This window comes from Chelonia mydas, chromosome 1 (assembly GCF_015237465.2).
Source record: "Chelonia mydas isolate rCheMyd1 chromosome 1, rCheMyd1.pri.v2, whole genome shotgun sequence".
NCBI classification, from domain to species: domain Eukaryota; kingdom Metazoa; phylum Chordata; order Testudines; family Cheloniidae; genus Chelonia; species Chelonia mydas.
In genome coordinates, this window is record NC_057849.1 from 42,580,682 (window position 1) to 42,606,509 (window position 25,828).

The 25,828-nt window shown below is 40.3% G+C and overlaps 1 protein-coding gene across 3 annotated transcripts in view; it reads right to left on the reverse strand.

Moving 5' to 3' along the window:
- The window catches only part of LOC102932805 (mitochondrial intermediate peptidase), a 135,720-nt gene that overhangs the window by 63,997 nt on the left and 45,895 nt on the right, over positions 1–25,828 (reverse strand). For all 3 annotated transcript variants that reach the window (XM_037891199.2, XM_043530842.1, XM_037891220.1), the window contains exons 11-15: positions 25,523–25,676; positions 24,390–24,467; positions 22,946–23,150; positions 17,863–17,972; positions 1,350–1,424 (exon numbers count right to left, since the gene is read on the reverse strand). In XM_037891199.2, coding sequence (XP_037747127.1) covers positions 1,350–1,424; positions 17,863–17,972; positions 22,946–23,150; positions 24,390–24,467; positions 25,523–25,676 — 622 coding nt within the window. The remainder of the gene's footprint in view (positions 1–1,349; positions 1,425–17,862; positions 17,973–22,945; positions 23,151–24,389; positions 24,468–25,522; positions 25,677–25,828) is intronic.

Consider the following 25,828-nt stretch of genomic DNA (forward strand, 5'->3'; position numbering starts at 1 on the left):
CAAATCCCTAGCCTTTGCCCAACTGTCCAAACTGCTACCTGATTCTTGCTTCTACATTTGTTAAAAAGAGACTGTGTGCTCCTGTTTGGAGCACCTAAAAGCAGTTGTCCTCACTTTAAAGCTATACCAATTGTGGTAAAAAACAAACAAACGTATTTAGCATAGGGAAAAAAGAATAGAGAAAAATCATACAAAATAAGCGTTAGCAGAATATAAACACAAGCTGACTAATCAGTATGAAAAACATAGCTCATCTGAATGCCTTTGTGACTATTAACTTTTACCGGTAATTGCTCTATTAGGGTTGAGGAAACAAGCTCCCTGTTTCAACAATGACATATATGTATTGTGGTTTTTTATTAAAAAAAGAAGAGTGAAAAACTAACATATTTTACCTAAGTTTTAACTCCCCTTTCATTATAATGCTAAGAAGGTAGAAACGGACATGTATTTTCTTACTAATATTGTTTTTACTCAGTTGCACAAGTTCACCAACTGTGAGTGCAGAGCTGTGCATTAATGCTGAGCAGAGGAGTTTTTCTTTTTAAAGAAAGTGTTGAAACTGTCGTTCTGGAAAAGCCAGACAGAACTGCATGAACTTAGCAACAACTATAACAATATAATAAGGCAGATCAGATTTTAGACCTAAAAACTTTGACAGTGTCCTTTTAGTAATAAAAACCAATATTTTCAAACCTGACTGCTTATGTCAGGAAACCAAAATCCGTATTTCATCACCTAAATAAAACTGGGCTGATTTTCAAAAGGTACTCAGCATCTCCAGCTCACACAGAGTTTAGTGGGATTTAAAGGTGCTCCATATTTCTGAGAATTAAACTGGTTTTATTTCGGAGCCACACAATGAATTTGAGAGCTTAAATGCAGGGTCCCAGGTTTGAAAATTTTGGTCAGAGTAAATACAATCAAAGATGGCTACTTCAGCATACTTTTGTTTTCAATTTATATTTGAGATATTTTAAAACATTCAGTAAACAAAATATCAAGTACCATTTTAATTTATGGCTTCCTGTTAAAACTTTTTTAAGTGTGAAAGGCAACCATTTTCAAAGCTGTGTATCTAAAGATAAGCATCTAAATCCATATTAAAACACCAACTTTATGCAGACAACTGACAATGTTGACCAAAACATATTAAAATGAAGTTGAAAACAATTGTTTAAATATTTGCATTTGTTTAGACAGCACAGATACAACACTAAGTGTTAAATTACAAAAATTTGTAAGATTTTACAAATTAATAGAGTCAAATTAATCTGATATTAGTTCCTATAAATTTAGGAAGTCGTTTCAGATTTAGTGGTGGAGAAACCTGAAGCCAAAGAACGTACCTGAAGTTGCATATCAGCTGCAGCACAAATCTTTTTAGATTCGCAGAGTCGTGACACCATGCTTTTTGGCAGTGACTTGAAGAAAGAAAAAAGCCACAATACATTTAGAATTAAGTAAATTAAGTACATTGTTTGAGAACATTTAATGTACAGTACTTCTGACTGAGGAAGACAAACAGAACATAAAAGTAAAACATATAATGGATTTTTACTGTAATTTTTAAAACAATTACGACTTTCAGAAAAACTTTAGATTGAAAAACTGACAAGGATGAAGACATTCTATTAAATATTAACAAGTACTAATTTGTCAGACAGAAGGTTTGAACATGCAAACACAGAATGGCAGACTATGTCATTGGCACTGCTTTTTAACTAGCAACCTGGGATAACCATTTATTGTCTCATAGATGCATATTTATAAAACAATACTTTGCTATCAACACGTACCTATTTAAAATATTATGACTATTATTTCAGACAGTAAAACACAGCTGTTGCAGGCAGTGCCCCAGGGTCATCCAGTCTAATCTTCAGTGGCAGATATTAGAAGTAAAAAAATCCTTTTGATGTTTGAGCATGTCTAGTACAAATCCATATGGGCCTGATCCAATCTCAAATGAAGTCAATAGGAGTCTATTCATTGTCTTCACTGAGTATTGGTTCAGATCCTACTTATTTATCAACATGAAGATGTTTTGCAAAACTGAACAGTATTCTTGATATTTTTAATAAAACCTAATCTATGCTTCATATTTACATGACTAAAATTATTTTAAATACTCCACCACATCGCTTGGAAGACTGACTGATTTTCCCCAATATTCAGTCTAGTTTTCCCTTTTGATTTTCCATCTAGATTTCTATAAATACATCCAGAGACTGTTCAATGCCATATCTTTCAAAATACTGGTAGGTGAATGTCTGGCCCTAAATTTCTTGTCAGTCCATCTTTAGGCAGTTCAATAAATCAGTCTTCCCAATAAGCATATTCTTTTTGGATGTATTTTAAAGTATGTCAATCAGGGTTAAAATAACTCAGTTCGTGCCATCATGTTAAACGCTATTATGGAATGATTCTGCACTTTAACACAGATGTTTGCTGTTACACAGAACTCAAAAAGCATACCTGAAGTTTTACAGTGTGTTGACGTGTTTAAGGACTAATACATCCAAGTTTACAGATTCTGATCCCATAGCCATATGTTTAAATTCTGTACAAATGATAGGACTTCAAACCAAATGATGTTGATGTTCATAGAATAAAAATACAGAACAATTGCATACCAAATTATACAAAACTGAGAAAAATGTTAGCAATTAACTCAATGGAATCTGGAAGTTAAAAACAGAGAGGAACTCTCAAGTTGCACAGCCGTTTTTTTTTTTGCAGCCACTTGTCAGGACCATGTAACATTTTCCCCCCAGTAAATGCAGTGTAGTCCGGAGAATGGGGTGTAATAGCACTCGCTATTTTAATCAGTCATAATGTACATAGCTGTTAAATTTAAACCTACAGAATGGGACCAATGGACATTAACTCTGTCCTGCAGTACTCTTATTATTTTAATGTTAATTCTTTCCTGAATATAGAAGACCCCTTATTTAGAAGTATGTAACAATTTTTGGAATAGGAACGTAGCTATATTGCTGGCCTCCAGATCAAGAAAAGGATATTGAGTGTAAAGAGAGAAAAAGGCAGCAAAGGTTAACAGGCTAATAATGGATTACCTCAACTAATCATATACAGACTGGTCTAATAGCACAATGGGCCAAAGGTTAGAGAAGCAATTTCTCAACAGATTAAATGACTGCTTCTCAACTGGGTTTTACATAATGCACAGGCATTAATTCAAGAATTAAAAGTAGCTGAACCACTATGTAATACTGACCTCAGTATAATAATGTTCAACTTCCTAAAGGAGAGGAAGGTACCAAAAACTGACACAGTGATACTAAAATTTGGACAGGAAGATTTCCATAAAATGAAGAGGGGCTGGCCAAAAAGGCCCCAAATTAAAAAGTAAAGGAAGTAAATTGCTTAGATGTGGCATGGATACTACTTAAAACAACAGTGTCAGACAGCATCTGTGCTGCTGAATAAAAATGGAACCAGGAAGGCAAAGAGTAGACCATAACTGACTATTTGCACCCGAGATCTCTCAAAATATGGAAATCTGACCTTACTGAACCAATAACAGGAAATAAATAGCATCAGTCAATATGGAAGAGGGAAATTAGACTGTCTTAGATGGACTTTTAAGAGCAAATAGTTAAAGGTTAGTATATGGGAAGCAAGAAGCCTGTGGGTCTTCTAGATAATCAGGTGTGAAAGCGAGCAATTAAGGATGATAAGGACATTGCTGAGAACTAAAAGGGACTCATATCTTTTAAGGTTAGAACAGACCATTGTGATTATCCATTCTGACCTCCTGCCATAGAACTTCCCTCCCAAAATTCCTAGAGCATATCTTTTAGAAAAATATCCTTGCATAAATCTTCATGGCTGAAAATATCAGGGAGATACCAAAAATGAGTAGGTCCAGGGTAGGTAATAAAGATTCTCAGAGACTGGAAAAAGTACTGGAGGAAATTCATAATTTAAAAGCAATAATTTACCAGGCCCAGATGGTACATCCAAGAGTTCTGAAGGAGCTCAAGTATCAAGTAGCAGAGCAGGTAGCAAAGATAGGTAATTTTTAATTAAAAAAACAGCTACTTCACCAGCAGACTGGAAGGTAGCAAACAAATAAATATTAAAAAACAACTCCTGGATGATTTGGGAATTACAGATCAGTAAGCATTTCATTGGTACCGGTAAATTGGCAGAACACATTTAAAATAGACCACTACCACATGTGGAAGATGATGATATGATACAGTTTCTGCAAACAAAAATCATGTTTCACTAATCTATTAAAATTCTTTGAATGTGTCGAAGTAGTGGATGAAGGAGAACCTGCTCACAATTTATTTAGATTTTCAAAAGGCTTTTATAAGGTCCCTCTCAAGGGGCTACTAAAGAAACCAAGAGTCACAGTGTAAGAAGCAAAGTACTGTCCTGGACCAAAAACTGGTCAAGAGACAGGGGAAAAAGTAGGAATAAATGTTAAATTTTCATAATAGACAAAGGTTAATAGCAGGTGCCTCACAGTTCTGTACTAGGTCCATTATTGTTTACTGTATTTATTAATCATCTGGAAAGAGAGGTAAGTATTGAAGTAGCAAAATTTGCAGATGACAAATTATTTAGGTTACATAATTCTTCCTCTACATCTGCCAGTGCATATTGTCCTATCAATGTGCATTTCCCCCCCTATCCTGCAACTACTTCAGTGACCATTCATCATGGAAATAAAGGAGCACATAAATGTATGCAAGATGACAGCCTGATGGAAGAAACTTTGTGCCCGATACATGTTTAAGCACATTTTGTTATTAAGCACCAACAAGCAACATATACATTTTGGATACAGTAAATAACAAAAAGTTGGATATGTAGCTTTAATTTGCAATTTTTTTCTGCATTACAAAATCTGAACACCTAAAATCTTAGCAACAGTTGATGTATATATTTTATATATTTATAACTTTTAACAAATGCTATAGCCAAAATCACTGCTACACTTCAAACCAAACTGGCTCTTTCAGCATAACTGATTTATACATTTTTATATTTTGGCTGTTTTAAACAACATTAAGATAAATTTAAATATAGCAGCTGCCAGCCAGTATGCTATTTAAAACAGAACAAAAACACCAGAACTTCACTCATAGGCATTTTGGTAAACCACAATCCCACAAATCCTCACTGAAATGGGACATCCAGGTTTGCAGTTCACAGGAACATAGAAAAGCGAGGTTCTGCGATGGGGACAGACAGTGCAAATGATAACACATTCTCCATGGGCTATGTAGGACAAACCACCTCACCCCCTAGCTTAGCTCATACGCTCTCTGCAGCTGTGGAAACAGCTTTAATCCACAACTTACAATTGACTATTTCTCTTCATGACTCTTCCTCCTGAGTCCTCCTGGGCAGGGCAAGAAGCTCATTGCTGCCATGCTTCTGCTACACGGGAAGAGTGAATATAGGAACCCCCTCACTATACTGGAAAAGTGAATAGGTGCTTCCATGGAAGGGAAGACTATGGAAAGTCAGCCACTGCTTCCACTCCACTATTCTTTTCTTCTTTATCTGCTCTGATGGAAGTTTCTACTATGCTCTCCAGCTCCTTGAGTCCAAGAGCAAGGAGTAAATAGAGATGGGCACTGGTCTCTCTCTGTGCTAACCAAAATTTCCCTCCCAAAGGGCCAGAGAGACAGCTCTCCAAAAAGCTGCTGTTGAAGATGTAGAGTTGGGTCACAGCCGTAGCCTTTCTAAAAGAAATGCTTGCCCTCATTCAGCCTACCAACTTGCTTTGTACATACTCTTGTAGCGATATGAGTGCCACAAGAACAGCAAGACTCTGTCCTTCCACCTGAGACACAGCATCAGCATGAGAAGCAGAGAACAGCTGATAATTTTAAATAAATTCCATCTGTCTTATGAGTTCAGGGGAAATCATGAAAATTCATGGAGACAAATGACTTTCTACAATATGAGGTTTGTGACTAACAGAATATAGTGATTAATTGTATAGTCTAATATCAACACCCAAGGGCTGTGCTGAGAGGATAATTCACAAGCAAGAAGAAAACAATGGCTAAAATTGGTGTCACAAGTTAGGTTTCACTGAGGGAAAATGATGAGGACCTGGGACTCAAAAAAATAGAGACTTTGGGCAGCAAAAACTGCGTAACAGAATGAGGCGGCCTATCAAGCCTAGTCTAGTTTGAGAGCCACTGGAAAGAGAGAGACCTGCAGAGACCAGCCAGCTGGCATTTTGGACTGGGAAAGCAAACCAAGGTTTAGATATGCTCCTGTCATGGCTGATTCATCTGCCTCAGGCACCTATCCATGACTGACCAACACACCAGTTCTTGCAGACATCAACAGAAAGCTGTATTTCCCCATACCTTTCTATTTTGTTCTCTCTTCCACTCTGTCTCCTTACCAAAAGCAGCAATAGCCCCAACAACAAGCAAATAAGTTAAAGGTCCAGCTACAGAACTATTATTTATCTTACCCCAAAAGGAGGACTCTCTGATAAAACCAGGGACTTTAATATCCACTCTCTGAAAAAAGGACTTTGCTGAGCTTTGGCTAAGATTTTGTTTTGACAGAATAAACATTCCATTTTGTACTTTAAAATTCTTTTTTTCTTGTCTTATGTTCAGTGAACTAAGACCTTGGCATGAATTTTACAGTGCTTATCATGGTTCCTAAAGAAGCCCAGGTATCTGTGCTCCCAAACCCCAAAACATGTTTAACTGTTTAATATTCTACAGTAACAGAATCATAGTAATAATTCTGACCATCTGGGCCCATTTCTTTAATTAGATTAATAAACCACTACCTTTGTAATTCCATCTGCCTATAATACTGGAAATAAATGACAACTCACAGACCATTGAGACAATGACTTTTTCAAGCCAGCATCCAAAAAGGCATGAAGTTGAAAAATGGTTTAGTTTAGACATTCATCACCATCACATTGTTACACATTTAACAAGAAAACTGGGAACACAAAATAGTACATGTCCACAAGTTGGTCTAATTAACATTCTTGGAGCTTTAACATTTGCATTTCTGTGATTTTAACTGTGCAGTGGAATCTCAATATTAACACGGTCTCTGGATTTAATTTAATTTCCTAGAGGTTTGGGTTTGTGTGTGTGGGTGTTTTTAAGGAAAAATAATAAGATTGGTATGCATCTTCTTGAAGAGAAAGATGCTTACCTTGTGGGAACTGGTGGTTCCTCAAGATGTGTGGTCCCTATCTGTATTCCACTCCAGGTATACATGCACTAGGAGGTGGAGAATTACTGCAAGCAGCGTCCACGGGTCTGCACATGTGCTCCAGTCCTCATACTTCAAACTGAGGACATAAAGCTTGATGCAGTCGAAATGCCTCTCCAGTTCCTTCTCTACCGTGAATCCAGGAATGATGTAGAGCAGAGGAGGAGGAGGAGGAGGGCAGGTAGTGGAATGTAGATAGGGACCACACATCTTGAAGAACCTTCAGTTACAACAAAGTAAGTAACTCACTTTTTCTTCAAGCACTGATCCGTACCTATACTCCACTGTGGGTGACTGACAAGCAGTATTCAAGTAGTAAAAGGATGCCAGGATACAGGCGGCAGAGCTGTCAATAGGACTGCTGTCCCAAAGGGTGCATCAACAGAGGTATCAGGTACTAGAGCATAATGTCTTGCACGTGTGGAGGAATCACCACGTAACTGTCTTGTAAATTTCAATTAGAGGTACTTATTGAAGCTATGGTACTTGGTACTGTTGTCGCTTGTGCTCTTTTAGAATGAGCCATTACCTCTGAGGGGAGGAAGATGTGACAGCTGGTAGCAAACCACAATACAGCCTGAGATCCATTTAGAGAGTTTCTGGGAGGCGATTGCTTGACCTCAAATTCATTCTGCTTTGGCAAAAAAAAGTCTAGGTGATTTTCTAGTTTTGTCTTTTGTAGATAAAAGACCAGTTTGTCATACACTGGGGGAACGAAATCTGCTCTCCTCCTCTAATGCATGCAGTTTTGGAAAAAAATTATCCAGTCAATCCTTTTATATGTAAGTGACCATAAGAACTGCCATATTGGGTCAGACCAATGGTCCATTTATCCCACTATTCCATCTTCCAACAGTGACCAATGCCAGATGCTTCATTGGGAATGAACAGAACAGGGCAATTATCGAGTCATCAATCCCCTGTCATCCAAGTCCCAGCATCTGCCAGTCAGAGGCTTAGGGACACCCGGGGCAAGGGGTTGCATCTCTGACTATCTTTGCTAATAGCCATTGATGGACCTATCCTCCATGAACTTAATTCTTTTTTGAACCCAGTTATACTTTTGGCCTTCACAATATCCCATGGCAACGAACTCCACAGGTTGACTGTGCATTGTGTGAAAAAGTACCGTATATACTCATTCATAAGCGGAATTTTTTTGGTAAAAAAGTGAAGCATTAAAGAGCGGGGTCAGCTTATCAACTACACCAAAATGTGACGATTTTCAGTTCTATTGAATTGAATATCTAATATATTTGTCATTTTGTTTACCTGGAGCATCTACAGGCACGGAGCCCCTCAGCTCCCAGTGGCCATGGTTCACTGTTCCCAGCCAATGGGAGCTGCAGGAAGTGGCGGAGGCCAAGGGACATGCTGGCCACCACTTCCCGCAGCTCCCATTGGCTGGGAACGGCGAACCGCGGCCACTGGGAGCTGAGGGGCTCTGTGCCTGTGAACGCTCCCGGTAAACAAAACATCTCAGCCCGCTAGTGGCTTATCCTGATCGGCCGGGAGCCAAAGTTTGCCAACACTTGAAATATAGTCTGGTTGATGTGAAAGTGAGAGGTCATCTTAGGGATGAATTTTGGGTGCAGTATGGGCATAGCCTTGTCTGGGAAAAATATTGTGTAGGGAGGATGCACCATCAGAGCTGCTCTCTTTCCTATTCTCCTAGCTGAGGTAATCACTACCACGAAGGCCATTTTCATACATCGATATGTTAGTGAACAGGTAGCCATAGGTTCTAAGGGAGGCCTAATCAGTCCTTCCAGTACAAGATACAGGTCCTATGTGCGGGTAGGAAGTTGAGGTTGAGGGAAGAACTTTACTATATCCTTGAGGAACCGTTTTGTAGCTGGATGTGACTGCACTGAGTATCCTTCTACAGGTTGGTGAAAGGCTGTAACAGCCACTAGGTGGACCCTCGGAGAGCTTAGAGATAGCCCAGACCGTTTTAGGTAAGTACGTCATGTTGAGGACTTTCTATTATGTAACAGAACCTCTTGTATCTCTCTTGAACAGGAGCTTTCTAGCTGTTGGAACCAAGCAGGAGCCATGGCTGGAGGCGGAGAATCCCCAAGTTGGATGTAGGGTTACGTCCTCTGTTCTGAGAGAGGAGGTGCAGAATGGCAGGGAAAGAGATCGGTGGGCACTTTGCAAGTTGTGATAGGTAAGGATACCAGGTCTGTCTCAGCCAAGTAGGAGCAATCAGAATGACGTGAGTCCTCGCCTATGGACTGTACCTCTTTTGGGAAGCCTGATAAATGGAGCCATGATTCTTGTCGCATCACCGCCACTGTGAAGATGGACCTAACTGCTGTGCTGGCCACATTGAGGGCAGATTACAATGATGTCTCTGCCACTAATTGGCCCTCCTGGATAATGGCCTTGAATGAGTCACGATGTGCTTCTGGAATCTTTTCAATAAACTCATTCAGCTTAAAGTAATTTATGTAATCATATTTCGCCCTGAGCTCCAGGTAGTTGGCAATATGAAATTGTAGAGTGGTCGAGGAGTATGCTTTTCTACCGAACAGATTGAGGCGCTTCCAGTTCCTGTCATAGGGAGAAGCCCTTGACTGGCATTGTCAGCCGTAGGAGTCGACAGCATCCACCACAATGGAGTTGGGTGGCAGGTGGGAGAACAGGAATTCAAATTCCTTGGTGGAAAAGTAGTATTTTTTGTCTGCTCATTTGCAGATAAGAACCACTGTTTGCCACATAGTCTTTGCTGGGTCTAAGATGGTCTCGTTACTTGGAAGGGCAATTTTGAGATGGCAGAAGAATGGAGGATATCAAGGAGTTGATGGTGGGTATCCTTGACTTTCTCCAGTGGAATCTGGACAGCATCTGGCACCGTCTTTCACATTCCTGGAAGAGACAAAAGTCATCCACCAAAGATGGTGGAGAAGGCATGATGGCTATATCTAGAGAGGAGGAGGATATTGTTCTTGGAGTCATTCCCTGCGGAGTACCGGATCCCTGTTCCTCTAAGTCTCAAGGCAATTCCAAAGCCCTGGATAGTGTGGCCAAGGGAGTGTGCCTCGAGAGTTCTCGAGTGAGGCTCGGAGCTCTAGAGGCAGGCTGGCAGTGTGCCGCCCATTGGTCCCAATATGGCCATTAGGGTGGTGATGGCACAGAGCCCGGTGGTGCCCATAGGTGGCCATACCAGGATGGTGGTAGTGGGCCCATCTGTGGGTAAGTTCTTAGACTCTGTTGGTAGTGAGCACCATATGGAGCTTGGGAGGAGTACTGTGACAGTACTTCCTCAGACTCGCTGTCTGAACCCTCTCTAGAGATCGGAGTCAATGGCATGGCAGCAGGGATACTTCTCATGCTTGGTAGAGGCGTGGCGCAGAGGTCTAGGTACCAAGAGGAGGAGATTCTGGGGCATGCGGAAGTTTCTTGAATGGTGGCGCTCCACCTGTACCAATTGTCCCAGTATTGGTGGTGGTGCCGGGGGGGACAGGGATCTTGTCCGCACCAGTCGCTCCTGTTCTGGGAGAGCAATCCCTGGCGGTACCAATGTGGGCTCTCATACCGGGAGCATCTTTTTAGAGGAGTTTTTATTCTGATCTTTGGTGCCAATAACTTGGTGCCCATGCCCATCGGCCTGTCAGCAGTACCATTTACTGTTGGTTTCCATGAGCGCCGGACTGAGATGGCCTCAGTACCAGTGGTGCCGAAGATACCGAGCAAGATGATAATCGCTTGCGGCTATCTCGGGGCTCACTATGGGGGCTTCCCGCTGTCTTCTTGGATGATTTGTGAGAGGGATCGGTAGCCTGCTTTTTGGACCTGCAGCCCTTAGATGTAGAAGGCTGTGGGGAAGACTCACATCTACTGTGCAACTGGGATCGGAGAGCTGCCTCCATGAAGATAATCTTCTGGAGGAGCTCTTTGTCTCTGTGGGATATTGGCCAGAGTTGTTGGCAAAGACCACACTTCTGTTGTATGTGGCCTTCCCGGAGGCAGTGAATGCAGTGAGAGTGCTTACCAGAGATCAGGATTGGCTCTTTACAAGTGAGGCACTTCTTGAAGCCCAGCAAACCCAGCATACGCCATTGGGGGGAAGGGTCCCCGGCGAGAGAAAAGGCAGGACAAGAAAATAAAGTCCTTTTTTTAATTTTAGGATAAAATAAATTAAGGGCAAAAACTACAACTAGGAGACTAACTGACGATAGGTGTGTAGATTAAGATGACAGTCTTAACAGACCGCTAATGGCTCTGTCTCTAGCCAGGGGCGGCTGAGAAGGAACTGAGGCGGGACAGCCTGCGTGCACTGGCTAGTCTTGTAGTGTAGCACGAGGAGAGACAACACATGTGCGGGCCCAACAGACACTGCTACCATAGGGACGCTAGTCAAAGAAGGTGGCATAGTTCAGATGATCTGAACAGGGGAGAAGGAGGGAATCACCCTGAGACTGTAGTCCTAGAGCTCCTTGAGACAGTGTATGTTGCATTTTTTTGTTTGCTTGGGATGTGAACAGATCCCAGGTGGGGGTCCCCCACTGAGCAGAGATGTTGTTCACTACTGAATCATGCAACACCCACTCGTGATCAATGGCAAAATGCTTGCTGAGGTATCAGCCATGACATTCTGACTTCCTGGCAAGTAAGCTGCCAACAGGATGATTCGATTCCTGATACAGCAATTCCATAGGGCGACTGTTTCTACACACAGGGGCTGGATCTTGCCCCTCCCTGTTTGTTGATGTAAAAGACAGTTGTCATGTTGTCTGACATTATGAGGACATGATAGAACTGGATAAATTGCAGAAAAGCCTTGCAAGCATCTCAGACTTCCCAAAGTTCCAGAAGATTGATGTGCATCCTGGCCTCTTGGGGCGCGAGGATGCCCCGTGCTATATGGTTGTTCTTGTGGGCTCCTCAGCCTAAGAAGGAGATATCTGATGACTGTTTTGTCTGGTGAGTGAAATAGGAAGGGAATGGGCACACATACTTGATGGGGATCCATCCATCACATTAGAGATAACATAACTGTGGAAGGAATCGTTACTATGGTATTCATGCTGTGTTTGGTTGTGGAATACACCATTTGGAGCCATGCCAATAGGCAATGCAGATGGAGTCTGGAGAATGGGATAACATAAGTGCAGGAAGCCATGTGCCCCAGACTTAAAGATAAATTCTAACTAGAGTTCAAGGACTGTGCATAACCTGGTCTATCAGGTCATTCATGAAACAAAACCTGTCCCTTGGTAGATAAACACTTGCCATGACTGAGTCCAAGGTTGCCTCTTTAAAAGCTATGGTCTGTGTTGGAGTAAGGATAGACTTTTCCAAGTTTACACTGACTCCTAGAGAGGACAGGAGTTAAAGCATTAATGAGATTGACATATAGGCCTCTTGACCTGTGGTGGCTACCAGAAGCCCATCGTCAAGGTAAGGGAAGATGGTGAAGCCATTCCATCTGAAATGAGCTCCCATCACCAGGAAGACTTTAGTAAAGAGGGAGACTTAGAGAGTGACCTGCTTATGTGCTTATGAGAACCTTCCCTGCCTTCTCCCTGAGACCCTAACTGAGTGTCTATAGGAAAGAATTCCCTTGCACCAGAGTCTGACTTCGCGACAGGAGACACACTCCATGTTGATTCAGGTCAACGTACAGGCCCCACAGTCTGGGTCAGACTGCAGCCGCATGGCTTTCTCCATAAGGTACTTTCTAAGCTAGAATTCCCGTGCCTCACCAGTACAGCTAAGGAAAGAGTGGCAGATTTTTCACTTAGCCATGAGGAGTGCCGCCCTCAGGCAACACAGGCAGTGTTTAAGGACACAAATTTTTGAAGCCCAGAATTCTGGGCATAGTCCAATACTCATAGCTGGATAAGGGGGAGGGGGTTCCAGAGGTGGGGAAATCTATCTAACTAGAAAAACCTATATACAAAGGCAGTAAGGCCAATTCTGAAATATTTACAGATCAAAGAATATCTGTGAGGAAGCAGCAGTGCCATACACTGGAGGTTCTGACCCAGGCCATGTGGTGATAAGAAGGAACTGGAGAGGTGATTGGTCCACTCCGCCCTTTATGTCCTTGGTTTGAGGCATAAATAGAGTTATGGCACATACCAAACCAATGGATGCTGCTTGCAAGAATTCTCCGACTCTGGATGCATGCAGACCCACAGTGGAAAACACACAGGGACCAGCACTCGAAGAACTATTACTTTGGGGCTGGCTAGCTTTTTGGACTCAGTTTTGCTAGTTTTGCCAGTGAAAATTGGAAGTTCCTTTAAACCCATCAGTGCTCACTTGTGAACAAATCCAAAACCATAGACGATAAAGGGAGTCTTTTCATGACTTCAGTGGATTTGGGATCAGGCCTTTATCCAGCTGCACACATGTATATAATACTTATGTATCTATAAGAGTGTTCCTATAGAATAATTTTTCTGCTGTATATATTCATTAATTTCAAATGTTCATATGTTTTAAAAATCAAAACCAACTGCTTTCCATAAAACAAGCCAGAAACCAATCCTCAACAAAGACTGTGAGCCCAGGACTGTATCCTACTACAACTGACTTTATGGGGAGCAGCAGGCCACAGTCAGAGTCCCTTTATTCATAAGAGTGAAATTAATGAGATGCCTAGTTTGCATAAGAAACAGAATTTGGTGCTAATACCTATGCCAAGTTTCACACTTCAGCTATTTGTGCCATAGCCATTTTTTTCAAGAGTGTGGTTAGAATAATTTTCATAATGGATACAGTGGATTTTGTTTTCAGGCTCACAACACGCAAACAGCTGAAGAGAATTTTACTCAAATTTTCCACACAAAAAATCACCTCCAGGCAGAGACCAAGCATGGAAAATTGAAGCCCCAAAGGTCAATTTTCTGTGAAGTTATAAGTGTGTGAAACCAGGGGTTTATTACAGAATCTACTTAGCAAGCTTAAATAAAGCAGTTGCTGCTGATGACTACTATAGTAATAAATAGGCATTTTTCCTAATTTCTACGATTTATTCATACGTAAATCTGAGACACTGAAATCTTTTACATCAGCTATCTAAATGTCTCAAGACTGACTAAAGAAAGGAAAAGCAGATTTATCTTGATTCTACATAGTGGTTTATAAATATTATCTAAATTTTAAAAATTAATAATAAAAAACAGCAGTTCAAAACCTCACGTGCCATACAGTACCTCCAGGCTCCATTCCTAATCTTACAGCCTAATCCAGTCTTGTCTCCCTGCAAAACTGAATTTCTACATTAACATTCACTCAGTTCCATTGCTCCCTGGCACACAATAACTCTGTGCCGTTGCAACAAAACATGGTTTAGATTTAAACCATTTTGAAGACACAAAGCAGTAAACGATGTTCCACAAATCTCTTTCAGATGTTTTTCCCTGAAGATCAAATCTGCTCAGGCTCTGAATCCATATGCAATCAGATCACTTCAGAATACTTAAGCAACCCTACGCTTAAACTTCCCAGAGAATGCTAGAAAGTAATCAGTTTTCAATATTTATTTCAACGACATGTTATATGGGTTAAAACCTACCAAATGATGAACACTCTGGTGCTGAGCACCCTTAACTCCTACTAACTTCAACAGGACTTATTGGTGCACAACACCTTACAGGATTGAGTGTCTCATATGAAACCAGATATTTACGACTTTGTTAAGGCATGTAATACTATTGAGTGCTATGGGAACCTCCAGTAAACAGCATTAGACAGTGCAGTTCCCAAGGCAAAAACGGAGAGAGAGCTAGCCTCACCAATAATTTCAATTTTAATAGATACTATACAAGCTATTTTATCTAACCACACAAAGTTACTGTAGAAGCAGACAGCAAAATATTTCCAATTACTCTCATACTACTGAAATATAATCCTGAATGTTTATGACTTTATAGATGTCTGTTGAAAGTTTCTCATGTTATGTAATACTCTCCTGCTTTGAGGAATTAATTGCAGATCACCACTGTGGATGCAACACACTGTAATGCTTGAGTACACTGGAGCTTGGCTAATAAAGAATCTGAAACAGATTTCTGTTATATTGTTCACTTGCTTAGTATCTCTGAAATGGCTTAACAAATATAAACTGTTTTGTTACCATGCACGAACAGCTAGCCAGCTATGGTAACTCTGTCCCACCCAGTGCTTTCTTCTAATTTCCTCTGTTCATGGTGAAGGGATCCTTGCCCGAGCCTGACACAGAATCACTTTATGTCAAAAAAACCCCCAACATCTGAGTGAGCTTTAACGCAGGAATCCAAAACTGATGAGGGATGAGATTCTGTAGGCATGCTGTAATGTGAAAATGTTATGTGTGGTAACATAATGAAAACATGTATTCATCAATATAAATGTGCCAAAACTTTTGTACTGTTTGGATTGTACCTATCCTGATTCATAAATCTCTAAGGAAGAATGAGATAGGAGTAAATTCAACAAGTTTATTTTGAACCGAATGAGTACTCCTAATTTTGCACTTAGTTACCAAGGTTGACAACTAAATCTTTGCTGTTGGAAAACTTATTAGAAGACTGTTAATAAGGAGTTAACATATTACACAGGTAGGCTTGTTGCACTAACATTTTACTTTAAAAACATTTAGGGACTGATCCAAAGTCCACTCTTTCCACGGACTTCAATGGGTTTTGGATCAGACTGTTAAGAAGGTACTTGTCTTGTGTGATCTGGCAGATTTCCAAATGCCTCATGAGGTGAGAGCTCTTCACCCACTGAAGTCTGTGGAACTGAAGAGCCCGCTTTAGTTGATACACAGAATACGTACTAATTTAAGAGATGTAATGTTTCAAGATCAATTATTGTAATTAGGGTAACTTTCAAGTGGAAATGCTTTCATGTAGTGGGCTTACTAAGCAAGTCATTAGATACTGAATTGAATGGACCTTACTATATGGTTTGGTCAACAGAATTCCTAATAAATCCCTAAAATGACCCCCTTCTACTACTACTAATTTTCACCATGAAATTGAGTGTACTTTTCTTATGCTACCATTCTGTAGGTCACTTACCCAAGTTTTCCAACATTATCTAAAGTATCTAATCTAAAGTAAAAGAGGCAAAATGACCAGAAACAAACATATAAAATGTTATGTTCTCAAAACATAAATGCAAAGATAAAACACTCCAAGGTACAGTACTTTTCCATAGAACTGCTGGTTCCATACACTACGGCCCCGGTAAAAAGAATTACATTAAAGATTTAGGCAAAATGAAGACAATTCCCAGAACAACAGCGAAATTATTAAGGGATTTAATTAGAGACAAGACTAAAAGAACCGTATACATACAGATTATTATTATTACTATTATTTGTATTTCCGCAGCTCCTCGAAGCCCCAACCCAGGATAAGGGCCCCACTATATTAGGCACTGTACATTGAAATTAACAACAAAAACAAAAAATATTCCTGCCCCAGAGAGTTCACAGTCAAGTAATATTACAAGACACAACAGAAGGAAGAAACGGGTAAAAGAGGTAGGGAGGCGGGGAGGAGAGAGAGAGAGAGAGATGTGAGGACAAGATGACAACAAAATGAGGAAGCTTTGCATATAAACTGGTAGTCTCATCTTGCCATCAGCCTAGCCACTCTCAGATGGCAGGATTTTATAGGTAAATCTTAAGAAGGGATGTGCAAGAGGACAGGGATTTTATGGACTTTAGCAGAGTTTTTCCCTCAAGTATGGGGACAGGTGGGAGAAAGCGCGAAGATGCCTGAGTCAGAAGTGAAGGCTGAGAACACTGAGTAAGGGCCAGATTTTCAGATAAGTCTCAACTAAGTCTCAATTTTGGCAGGCACAATGTTGCACCTGCTGTGTACTGCATATGCAAATACCATAGTTACATGACTAGCTACCAGTTTGTGGGTGCAGACAGTCAGACAGCTACTATAATTTGTGCCTGCAGGAGCAACTGCAAAAACGGAACTTGCTTCTAAAAATCTGAACCCAGGGAAAATCTGAGCACCGTCTGTAAGCCCTTGTAAAGTGTAAACACAAAAGAGGGAAGGAATTGCATAGAGTGGTACAAGGCCAGCCAGGATTACTGGGACATAACTAAGAAAAGGCACACTTAAGTTACGTTTCCGGGGTGGGGGGGGGGGGGGGAGGGGGGGGTGTCTCTTAGGTGAAGCAGTGCAACCTCAATAACTTGAAGTGTTTAAAACTAGTTAAAGCACTACAGTACCCTATGGGAACAATCCTGCTCTGGAAGCAGAAATGCCCCATACTGTTGATCCCCCATTATTTTCCACGATTTTGTGACAATATGATTTAACACTGTATAAAGTCTGAGCAAAAATAATATTAAAGACACTGAATTTCTAACTTTGGTATTAATATTACATGCTGTTTTTCACATTGTTTGGTTCACAGAGTAGCTTACTTATTGTACTTTTATACATGGTGTGCTTCTTAATCTGGGGAAGGTAAATAATTCTTTTCTCAACCATTAGATATAAATTAAAATATAATATAAAGTTAACGTTACCTAGAATTTATTGTTGTCTTAATACTTCTTTATAAACGACAACTGAAAAAGTTAAGTCATTTAACAAATCTGCTTATAATATTTTAAATAGTCTGTATGTTCATTTTTCCTACCTGGCCAGTCTGATAATGCCTTGCAAACTGATTAACCACTCGATAGTCACTTGCAAAATACTCCATCAGGATAGAGGGAACTTCAGCAAAATCAGTAGGACATCTGGTCCCTTGGGGAGTAAAAGATTGAGAATATGAGTATACAGCTATTTACATTAGCAGACATAATTCTATCTTTCCAAGAGCTCGTTAGCATTTAGTTTGGACTTCTAGTGAACTGTAATATTCTTTCATTCCTTAAATCAATATTTTATTTCTATACCATTACTGTACATATTGGCAGAAAAACTCAATTATCATCCTACTCATTTGACTATAAATCACAAAGTAAAAAAACATCTGAACAGCTGGGTGAGGCACTTTATAAAAATGTGGACCACACCTTGCTAAAGGAAACCAAACTGCAGCCAATCTGGCCCTACATAAAACACCAAATCTTCTGAATTGTCCTAAACCTAAATCCAGTCACAATGTAAATCAAACTCTGCATTAATCCCACTCACAATCATTGTTCTTATCTCCCCATCTGTTTGCTGAGCTCACGTATCTTTATTTTATATTAGCATTTCTTTACATTGCAATCATCAGGTGAAAGCATTTTTGCAGGTTCAAAACATGTTCTAAATAAATTTGAGGAAGTAATTATTTGCAGTCACACAATGGTGTTTTAAAAAGCACAACCCCCAAATCCTCTCCCTCTTCCCCTGATCACCTTCACTCTAGCTCTGTGTTATCAGCACTGTACAGCAACACTGAGAGGTACTACAAGAAATGAGACATCACTGAACCAAAGCTGCAACATAAATGTGAGTCAGGAATAGCAAGTGCTCAGTTATTTTATTTCCTTCCTGACCCCAATGTTAAGCTATCTCCTTCCCTGAAAAAAAACCTCTTTAAGCAAATATCAATTCCAACCTCAAACTTCACTGCGTGTGTATTAGGGCATGTCTACATTGCAGTAAAAAACCACGGAGCTGAGTCACAGGGCTCAGGTCAGCTCGTGGGGCTTGGTCTCCGGGGCTAAAAAGTGCAGTGCAGATATTCGGGCTCAGGCTGGAGCCCAGGCTCTGGAACGTGACTAGGGAAGGAGGTCTCAGAGGCTGGGCTCGAGACCGAGTGGGAACATCTACACTGCAAGTTTTTAGCCCCACAAGCTTAAGTCAGCTGACACAGCCACGTAAAAACTTTCTGGACTGTTTGCAAATATTAAATGCAGCATATAATGTGCCAACCAGCTTGGACAAAACCAGGACTCCGACCTGTTTGCCAAAGATAAGAGCAGGGGCATACAGCTTGTCAGCTGCCATCCACTACACTGATGCTGAGTGCCATGGTTTGAAAATGACTGACAATGAAAAAGGAGCTCTCTTTTTTTCTCATGTGCACTATCCCCTTTTGTGTATGTCTGGTGACATGTGACTTGGTAGGCTGTTCGTTCATTCACGTTCATTTGTTTGTGATAAGAGGACCCACTAAATTCCAGGTTGATAAATTACCAATTTGTTTTGTTTACCAACTAACAAAATGTACAGCCTGGTTTTGGAATTTCCATATTGCAAGTGCGTTCTTTTTTTTTTTTTAAATCCCTTTTGATGCTAGTTTTTTCACAATAAGTTTTCTATATCATTTACAACCCAGGATCATCGTACTTTTGTGTTGGGTGCAAGCTGAGCTCAATTTACCTTCAATCAACCAATTAGTCTATTAGTACAAACAGAACTGGTTGAGAGGGGAGCTTGCAGGGCACTGGGCAACACCACTAGAAAGCATCAAAGGGACAGCAAGAAAGAGTTTGTTGGATTCCTTAGCAGGAAAGGGGACCAATTTCACTTTTTGTATTTGGGAATCTGAAAATCAAACTAATATTGGGAGGCTGGAGGGATTCTCACGGCATCCCAGAGTAAGCAGACTTAAAACAAACTGATATGGAAAAGGAAAAGGAAAATTTGAGGTCAAGGATTACTCTAAATTTCTGTCCTTCAGAGCATTGTTAAGCTTTGAATTAAGGAAAGTGATAGCTGAATCAGAAAAATAGAACAGTCCTTGTCTTAACTTTCAAGGAAAAGCTCCTTTCATCCTTCTTCATAGTTAAGGGGGGAGTAAAGTGAGATCGTCCAACAGCTGCATTTTTCCCCATCATCTTCAAAGGGTACATCATGACAATCCTCCCTCTGGGCAAAAGCTTGATACATGTCCCTTTGAAGCCAGTCAACGTCACTCTATGCATTAGTCACTGGGGTCTCTAGAGACAAACAAGAGGTGTTCTCCCCTTACCCATGATCCCATCCCAAGGACTCGTTTCAGAGTAGCAGCCGTGTTAGTCTGTATTCGCAAAAAGAAAAGGAGTACTAGTGGCACCTTAGAGACGAACCAATTTATTTGAGCATAAGCTTTCGTGAGCTACAGCTCACTTCATCGGATGCATTCAGTGGAAAATACAGTGAGGAGATTTATATACACACAGAACATGAAAAAATGGGTGTTATCATACACACTGTAGGGAGAGTGATCACTTAAGATGAGCTATTACCAGCAGGAGAGCGGGGCGGGGGGGTGTTGGGGGAGGGAAGAAAACCTTTTGTAGTGATAATCAAGGTGGGCCATTTCCAGCAGTTAACAGGAACGTCTGAGGAACAGTTGGGGGTGGGGTGGGGGGGGAGGGAATAAACATGGGGAAATAGTTTTACTTTGTGTAATGACCCATCCACTCCCAGTCTCTATTCAAGCCTAAGTTAATTGTATCCAATTTGCAAATTAATTCCAATTCAGCAGTCTCTCGTTGGAGTCTGTTTTTGAAGTCTTTTTGTTGTAATATTGCGACCTTTAGGTCTGTAATTGAGTGACCAGAGAGATTGAAGTGTTCTCCGACTGGTTTATGAATGTTATAATTCTAGAACAACGCTTCCTCAGCTCTCGTCCCCTAATGACCCTACTCTACTTGCGCTATACTGATGACGTCTTCATCATCTGGACCTATGGAAAAGAAGCCCTTGAGGAATTCCACCATGATTTCAACAATTTCCATCCCACCATCAACCTCAGCCTGGACCAGTCCACACAAGAGATCCACTTCCTGGACACTACGGTGCTAAGCAGCGATGGTCACATAAACACCACCCTAAACCAGAAACCTACTGACCGTTATTCCTACCTCCATGCCTCCAGCTTTCACCCAGACCACACCACACGATCCATCGTCTACAGCCAAGCTCTACGATACAACCGCATTTGCTCAACCCCTCAGACAGAGGCAAACACCTACAAGATCTCTATCAAGCATTCTTACAAACTACAATACCCACCTGCTGAAGTGAAGAAACAAATTGACAGAGCCAGAAGAGTACCCAGAAGTCACCTACTACAGGACAGGCCCAACAAAGAAAATAACAGAACGCCACTAGCCATCACCTTCAGCCCCCAACGCATCATCAAGAATCCAGAACCTATCCTGAAGGACGACCCATCACTCTCACAAATCTTGGGAGACAGGCCAGTCCTTGCCTACAGACAGCCCCCCAACCTGAAGCAAATATTCACCAGCAACCACACACCACACAACAGAACCACTAACCCAGGAACCTATCCTTGCAACAAAGCCCGTTGCCAACTGTGTTCACATATCTATTCAGGGGACACCATCATAGGGCCTAATTACATCAGCCACACTATCAGAGGCTCGTTCACCTGCACATCTACCAATGTGTATATGCCATCATGTGCCAGCAATGCCCCTCTGCAATGTATATTGGTCAAACTGGACAGTCTCTACGTAAAAGAATAAATGGACACAAATCAGATGTCAAGAATTATAACATTCATAAACAGTCGGAGAACACTTCAATCTCTCTGGTCACTCAATTACAGACCTAAAGGTCGCAATATTACAACAAAAAGACTTCAAAAACAGACTCCAACGAGAGACTGCTGAATTGGAATTAATTTGCAAATTGGATACAATTAACTTAGGCTTGAATAGAGACTGGGAGTGGATGGGTCATTACACAAAGTAAAACTATTTCCCCATGTTTATTCCCTCCCCCCCCACCCCACCCCCAACTGTTCCTCAGACGTTCCTGTTAATTGCTGGAAATGGCCCACCTTGATTATCACTACAAAAGGTTTTCTCCCCTCCCGCCCCGCTGGTAATAGCTCATCTTAAGTGATCTCTCTCCTTACAGTGTGTATGATAACACCCATTTTTTCATGTTCTGTGTGTATAAAAAGATCTTCTATACTTTCCACAGTATGCATCCGATGAAGTGAGCTGTAGCTCACGAAAGCTTATGCTCAAATAAATTGGTTCGTCTCTAAGGTGCCACAAGTACTCCTTTTCTTTTATCCCAAGGACTGAGCATGCTGCTTTTCAATCTCCAATCTTTCCAGCCAAGCAGCCAGGCATCTGAATTGTGATACTTTGCATGATGCTGCATTATACTTTTGAAGTGCAACCTGGAAGTAAGTTATACTTTTCCTATGTGCTAACAGAGTCAAGACAGTAAATTGGTGAACAGAGATCATAAAAAGAAAAGGAGTACTTGTGGCACCTTAGAGACTAACAAATTTATTTGAGCATAAGCTTTCGTGAGCTACAGCTCACTTCATCGGATGTAGATCACGAAAGCTTATGCTCAAATAAATTTGTTAGTCTCTAAGGTGCCACAAGTACTCCTTTTCTTTTTGCGAATACAGACTAACACGGCTGCTACTCTGAAAAGAGATCATAAATTGAATCAACAGGTGGGAAGGGTTAATTGGAAATGTGACTTCACAGGCTTGTCACTGAAACCTGCACTATGATACAAAGATCTGTAATACCCTAATAAAATTATACAATATTTTGGAAGATTAAGAAATAGATAAACCCTGCAGACGGACATACTCCATAGCTGCACACTTAATTTTAAAATGCAATTTGAAGAACGAAGCTAAACTAAACTAAACTAAGCTACCTACCTACCGGTTTACCAGATTCAAGACACTACAGTTATTTAAATACATATTCCCTACTTCAGGAAATTAACAAGTGCAAATTATTCATTCAAACATTTAAAAATAACAAAAATCACTATTCCTGATGTCTTACCAGTGACATGTTGGTACCGAGTTCGTCCCAGCATGGAATGCATAGCATGTCCCATTTCATGGAACAGATTCTCCATCATGCCAGGGGTTAGTAAAGTGGGTGAACTCCTAGTCGAATGGGGCAGACTCAGCATAAGAACAACAACAGGGAGCTGGTATTCTCCATCTTCCCTTAACCTGCCTCCACGAATTGTAAAGTGACAGTCCTTTGAAGATAAAATAACCAATCAGAAAAAGCCATGCTATATAGATACTGTTGTCATATTAACAGTACTAAATAAATGCTGAATGTCTTAACATTAAGAGTCCTATTCTGCTCTAAGTTACACCAATGCAATCCCATTAACTTCAACAGAGTTGCTTCAATGTAACATCGCAGAATTTGAGCCAGTCTTCATTATATTTTCCCATCTCTGTTTACTATTTTTTTACTTGAGATTATAATAATGTAAAAAGATTAGTTTATTTCATAAAGATAAAAACAAAATATTGCAATAGCTTTAACATCTTGAACAAAATTTTATTTTCTAAAAGCGGCATGTTTAAGTTTAAGCCATCTAAGGAGTAAATATCCAAAAGGTTAAAATTCCCATCAAGATTTAGTTTGTCACATCAGAACTTCGCTGACCTATAAATACTATATATCATATACAGTCTCTCCCCATTAATTGGCAGAGTTTGTGAGGAGACATCATTCTTTTATAAAATATATTGCAGAACATGTTACAAAGTGTTAGCAAAAATAATTAAAACCAAACCACACTTGACAAAATAAGTAATAACGCTGTTTCACAGTGTGTGTGTTTGCTTACTCACAAATTCATAAAATTCAGTCATTTGCGAAACATTTCTCAGTCATTAATGCCAATTAATGAGGTTCTGTTGTATTCTGTTTTGTAGTTTATACACTGGCACCACGGTGGTAGTCAGCATGTCTAAAAATTGTAGACAGCTTCACCTATTTAACATGAGGTTTCAGAAATGATCTAGGTGACATTCTGGACTTTTGCCTTGGTACAGAGAGTATTTGATTTCAAATATTGGTTCTTCATAAGCAGCAGGTAGATAATAAGAAAGCACTAACTCTCAAAACATTGCTTATTTTAGGGTTTTCATAGTGCCTGTCAGTGTAGTATCTGATGGTTCAACATACATGGGGCTTATTAAAAGGAAGTTACTGACAAAAATAAAAAATTTAAAAGGAAGTTGAACAATCAGTGTAATTATATATACTTTGGAATTAAGTATTCCTAGAATCTAAATAAATTATAGATTTTTCTAGAATTATATTTGGCCTTAGATGTGGTCTTGTTGTGTGTGAATTTGTTTGTTAGTTAGTTTAAGTCCAAATGTATGTTGTTGGACAAACATTAACAGTAAATGACCATAATACTGTAGTCCTTACTCAAGCAAAACCACCAGTGAAGTAAGCCCATAGTTGTTACCTGATGTGGTTTGTCTGCTCGTTGGAAGAAGTCACAGTAGATGTACCCCAGTAAACCCTCATTTTCATGGACAACTGCCTGGAAAAGAAATAAAGATATAATTTCCGAAGTGCAACTTCTGCTGAGCTGGGTAAGGTGAGAAAGTATCACTCAGATATATTCAATAGAAAAGGTTTACACCGCACATATTTTGCGGCACATTATAATTTTACATAAAACATAATATAGGAACAATTTATTCTACTGCAGTTGAAATATTTATGTACAAATATTTCAAAGCTTGTCCTTCAAACTGCACCAATTTCTGCAGTTTATACAAACTGATTACTCTAACACACCAGAATAAAAATAACCACCCCACCTTTTACGATCAGATGGCAAGTCAACTACTTCAGGGCTGCAGAATATAAGTTAAGTACAGCAGGAGTTGATTTACCAAGGAGACAGATATCAGAGGGTAGCCAGAACTGGTAGATTGACCACTGAGGATTTGAGGAGCAGCAGTTCTCACTGGAGGCTGGGCTTGGAAGTGGGAGGAAGGGAGGGAGGGAGGATGACCACTGGAGAATACTGGGAGGGAGCGGAAGGACAAAAGAACTGAGCAAAATGGCAAATAGAGAGTAGTCCACATCTGCTACTTCCATCCTACAGAACAAGCTGCAAATAGGAAGGCTTGAGTCGAATAAGACATGCACAATAGGAAAGAAGGGAAGAGTAAAAGACCTACACAGTAATAATGCACATTTGTAGCACTGCATGAGTTAACAACCATATACATTATTTCAGGTTTAATTCAGAAAATACATGTGAAAGGTAAAGTAATTCTCTCTCTGTTTCTCTCTAAAAAGAGACCAAGCCATTCTGACTCTGACATCTTTCACTTGGAGAGAGATTTTTCAAGACTTTTAGGCGCCTACAGATGCAGATAGGCATTTTCACAAGTGACTAGTCACCTATCATTGACTTCAATTGGAGACAGACACCCTATGCAATTTTGAAAATCCCGATAGATGCCTATCTGCATCTTTTGGCACCTAAATACCTTTAAAAACCTGTTTCTTTCTTAAGAGACCACATGAGCAGCTCTACCATACTCTCTTGAGTTTAAGACGGTTAGGAATCAGAGTTCTCACCAGTTTGCGAACATCTTCACACCAGAGCTCTCCTTTCTCAGTTTGCTCTGCATAGAGAGAGATTCCTAGGAGCTGATTGAACAAGAAGTTCAGACCTTCCATACATGCCCCAAGAGAGAAAAATGGACAGTACAAACTGGGCTCGATGTTATACCTAAGAAAACAAACAAAAAAAAGAGTTAAAATATTGTTGAGCTTTATAATCTGAGGTGTAAAATATGGTCTTGATTTACTTATTATAGGCACTTTATTATGCTCATCTTTTCTATCCCAGCATCTCACAACTACAAATGAATTAAACCTCAA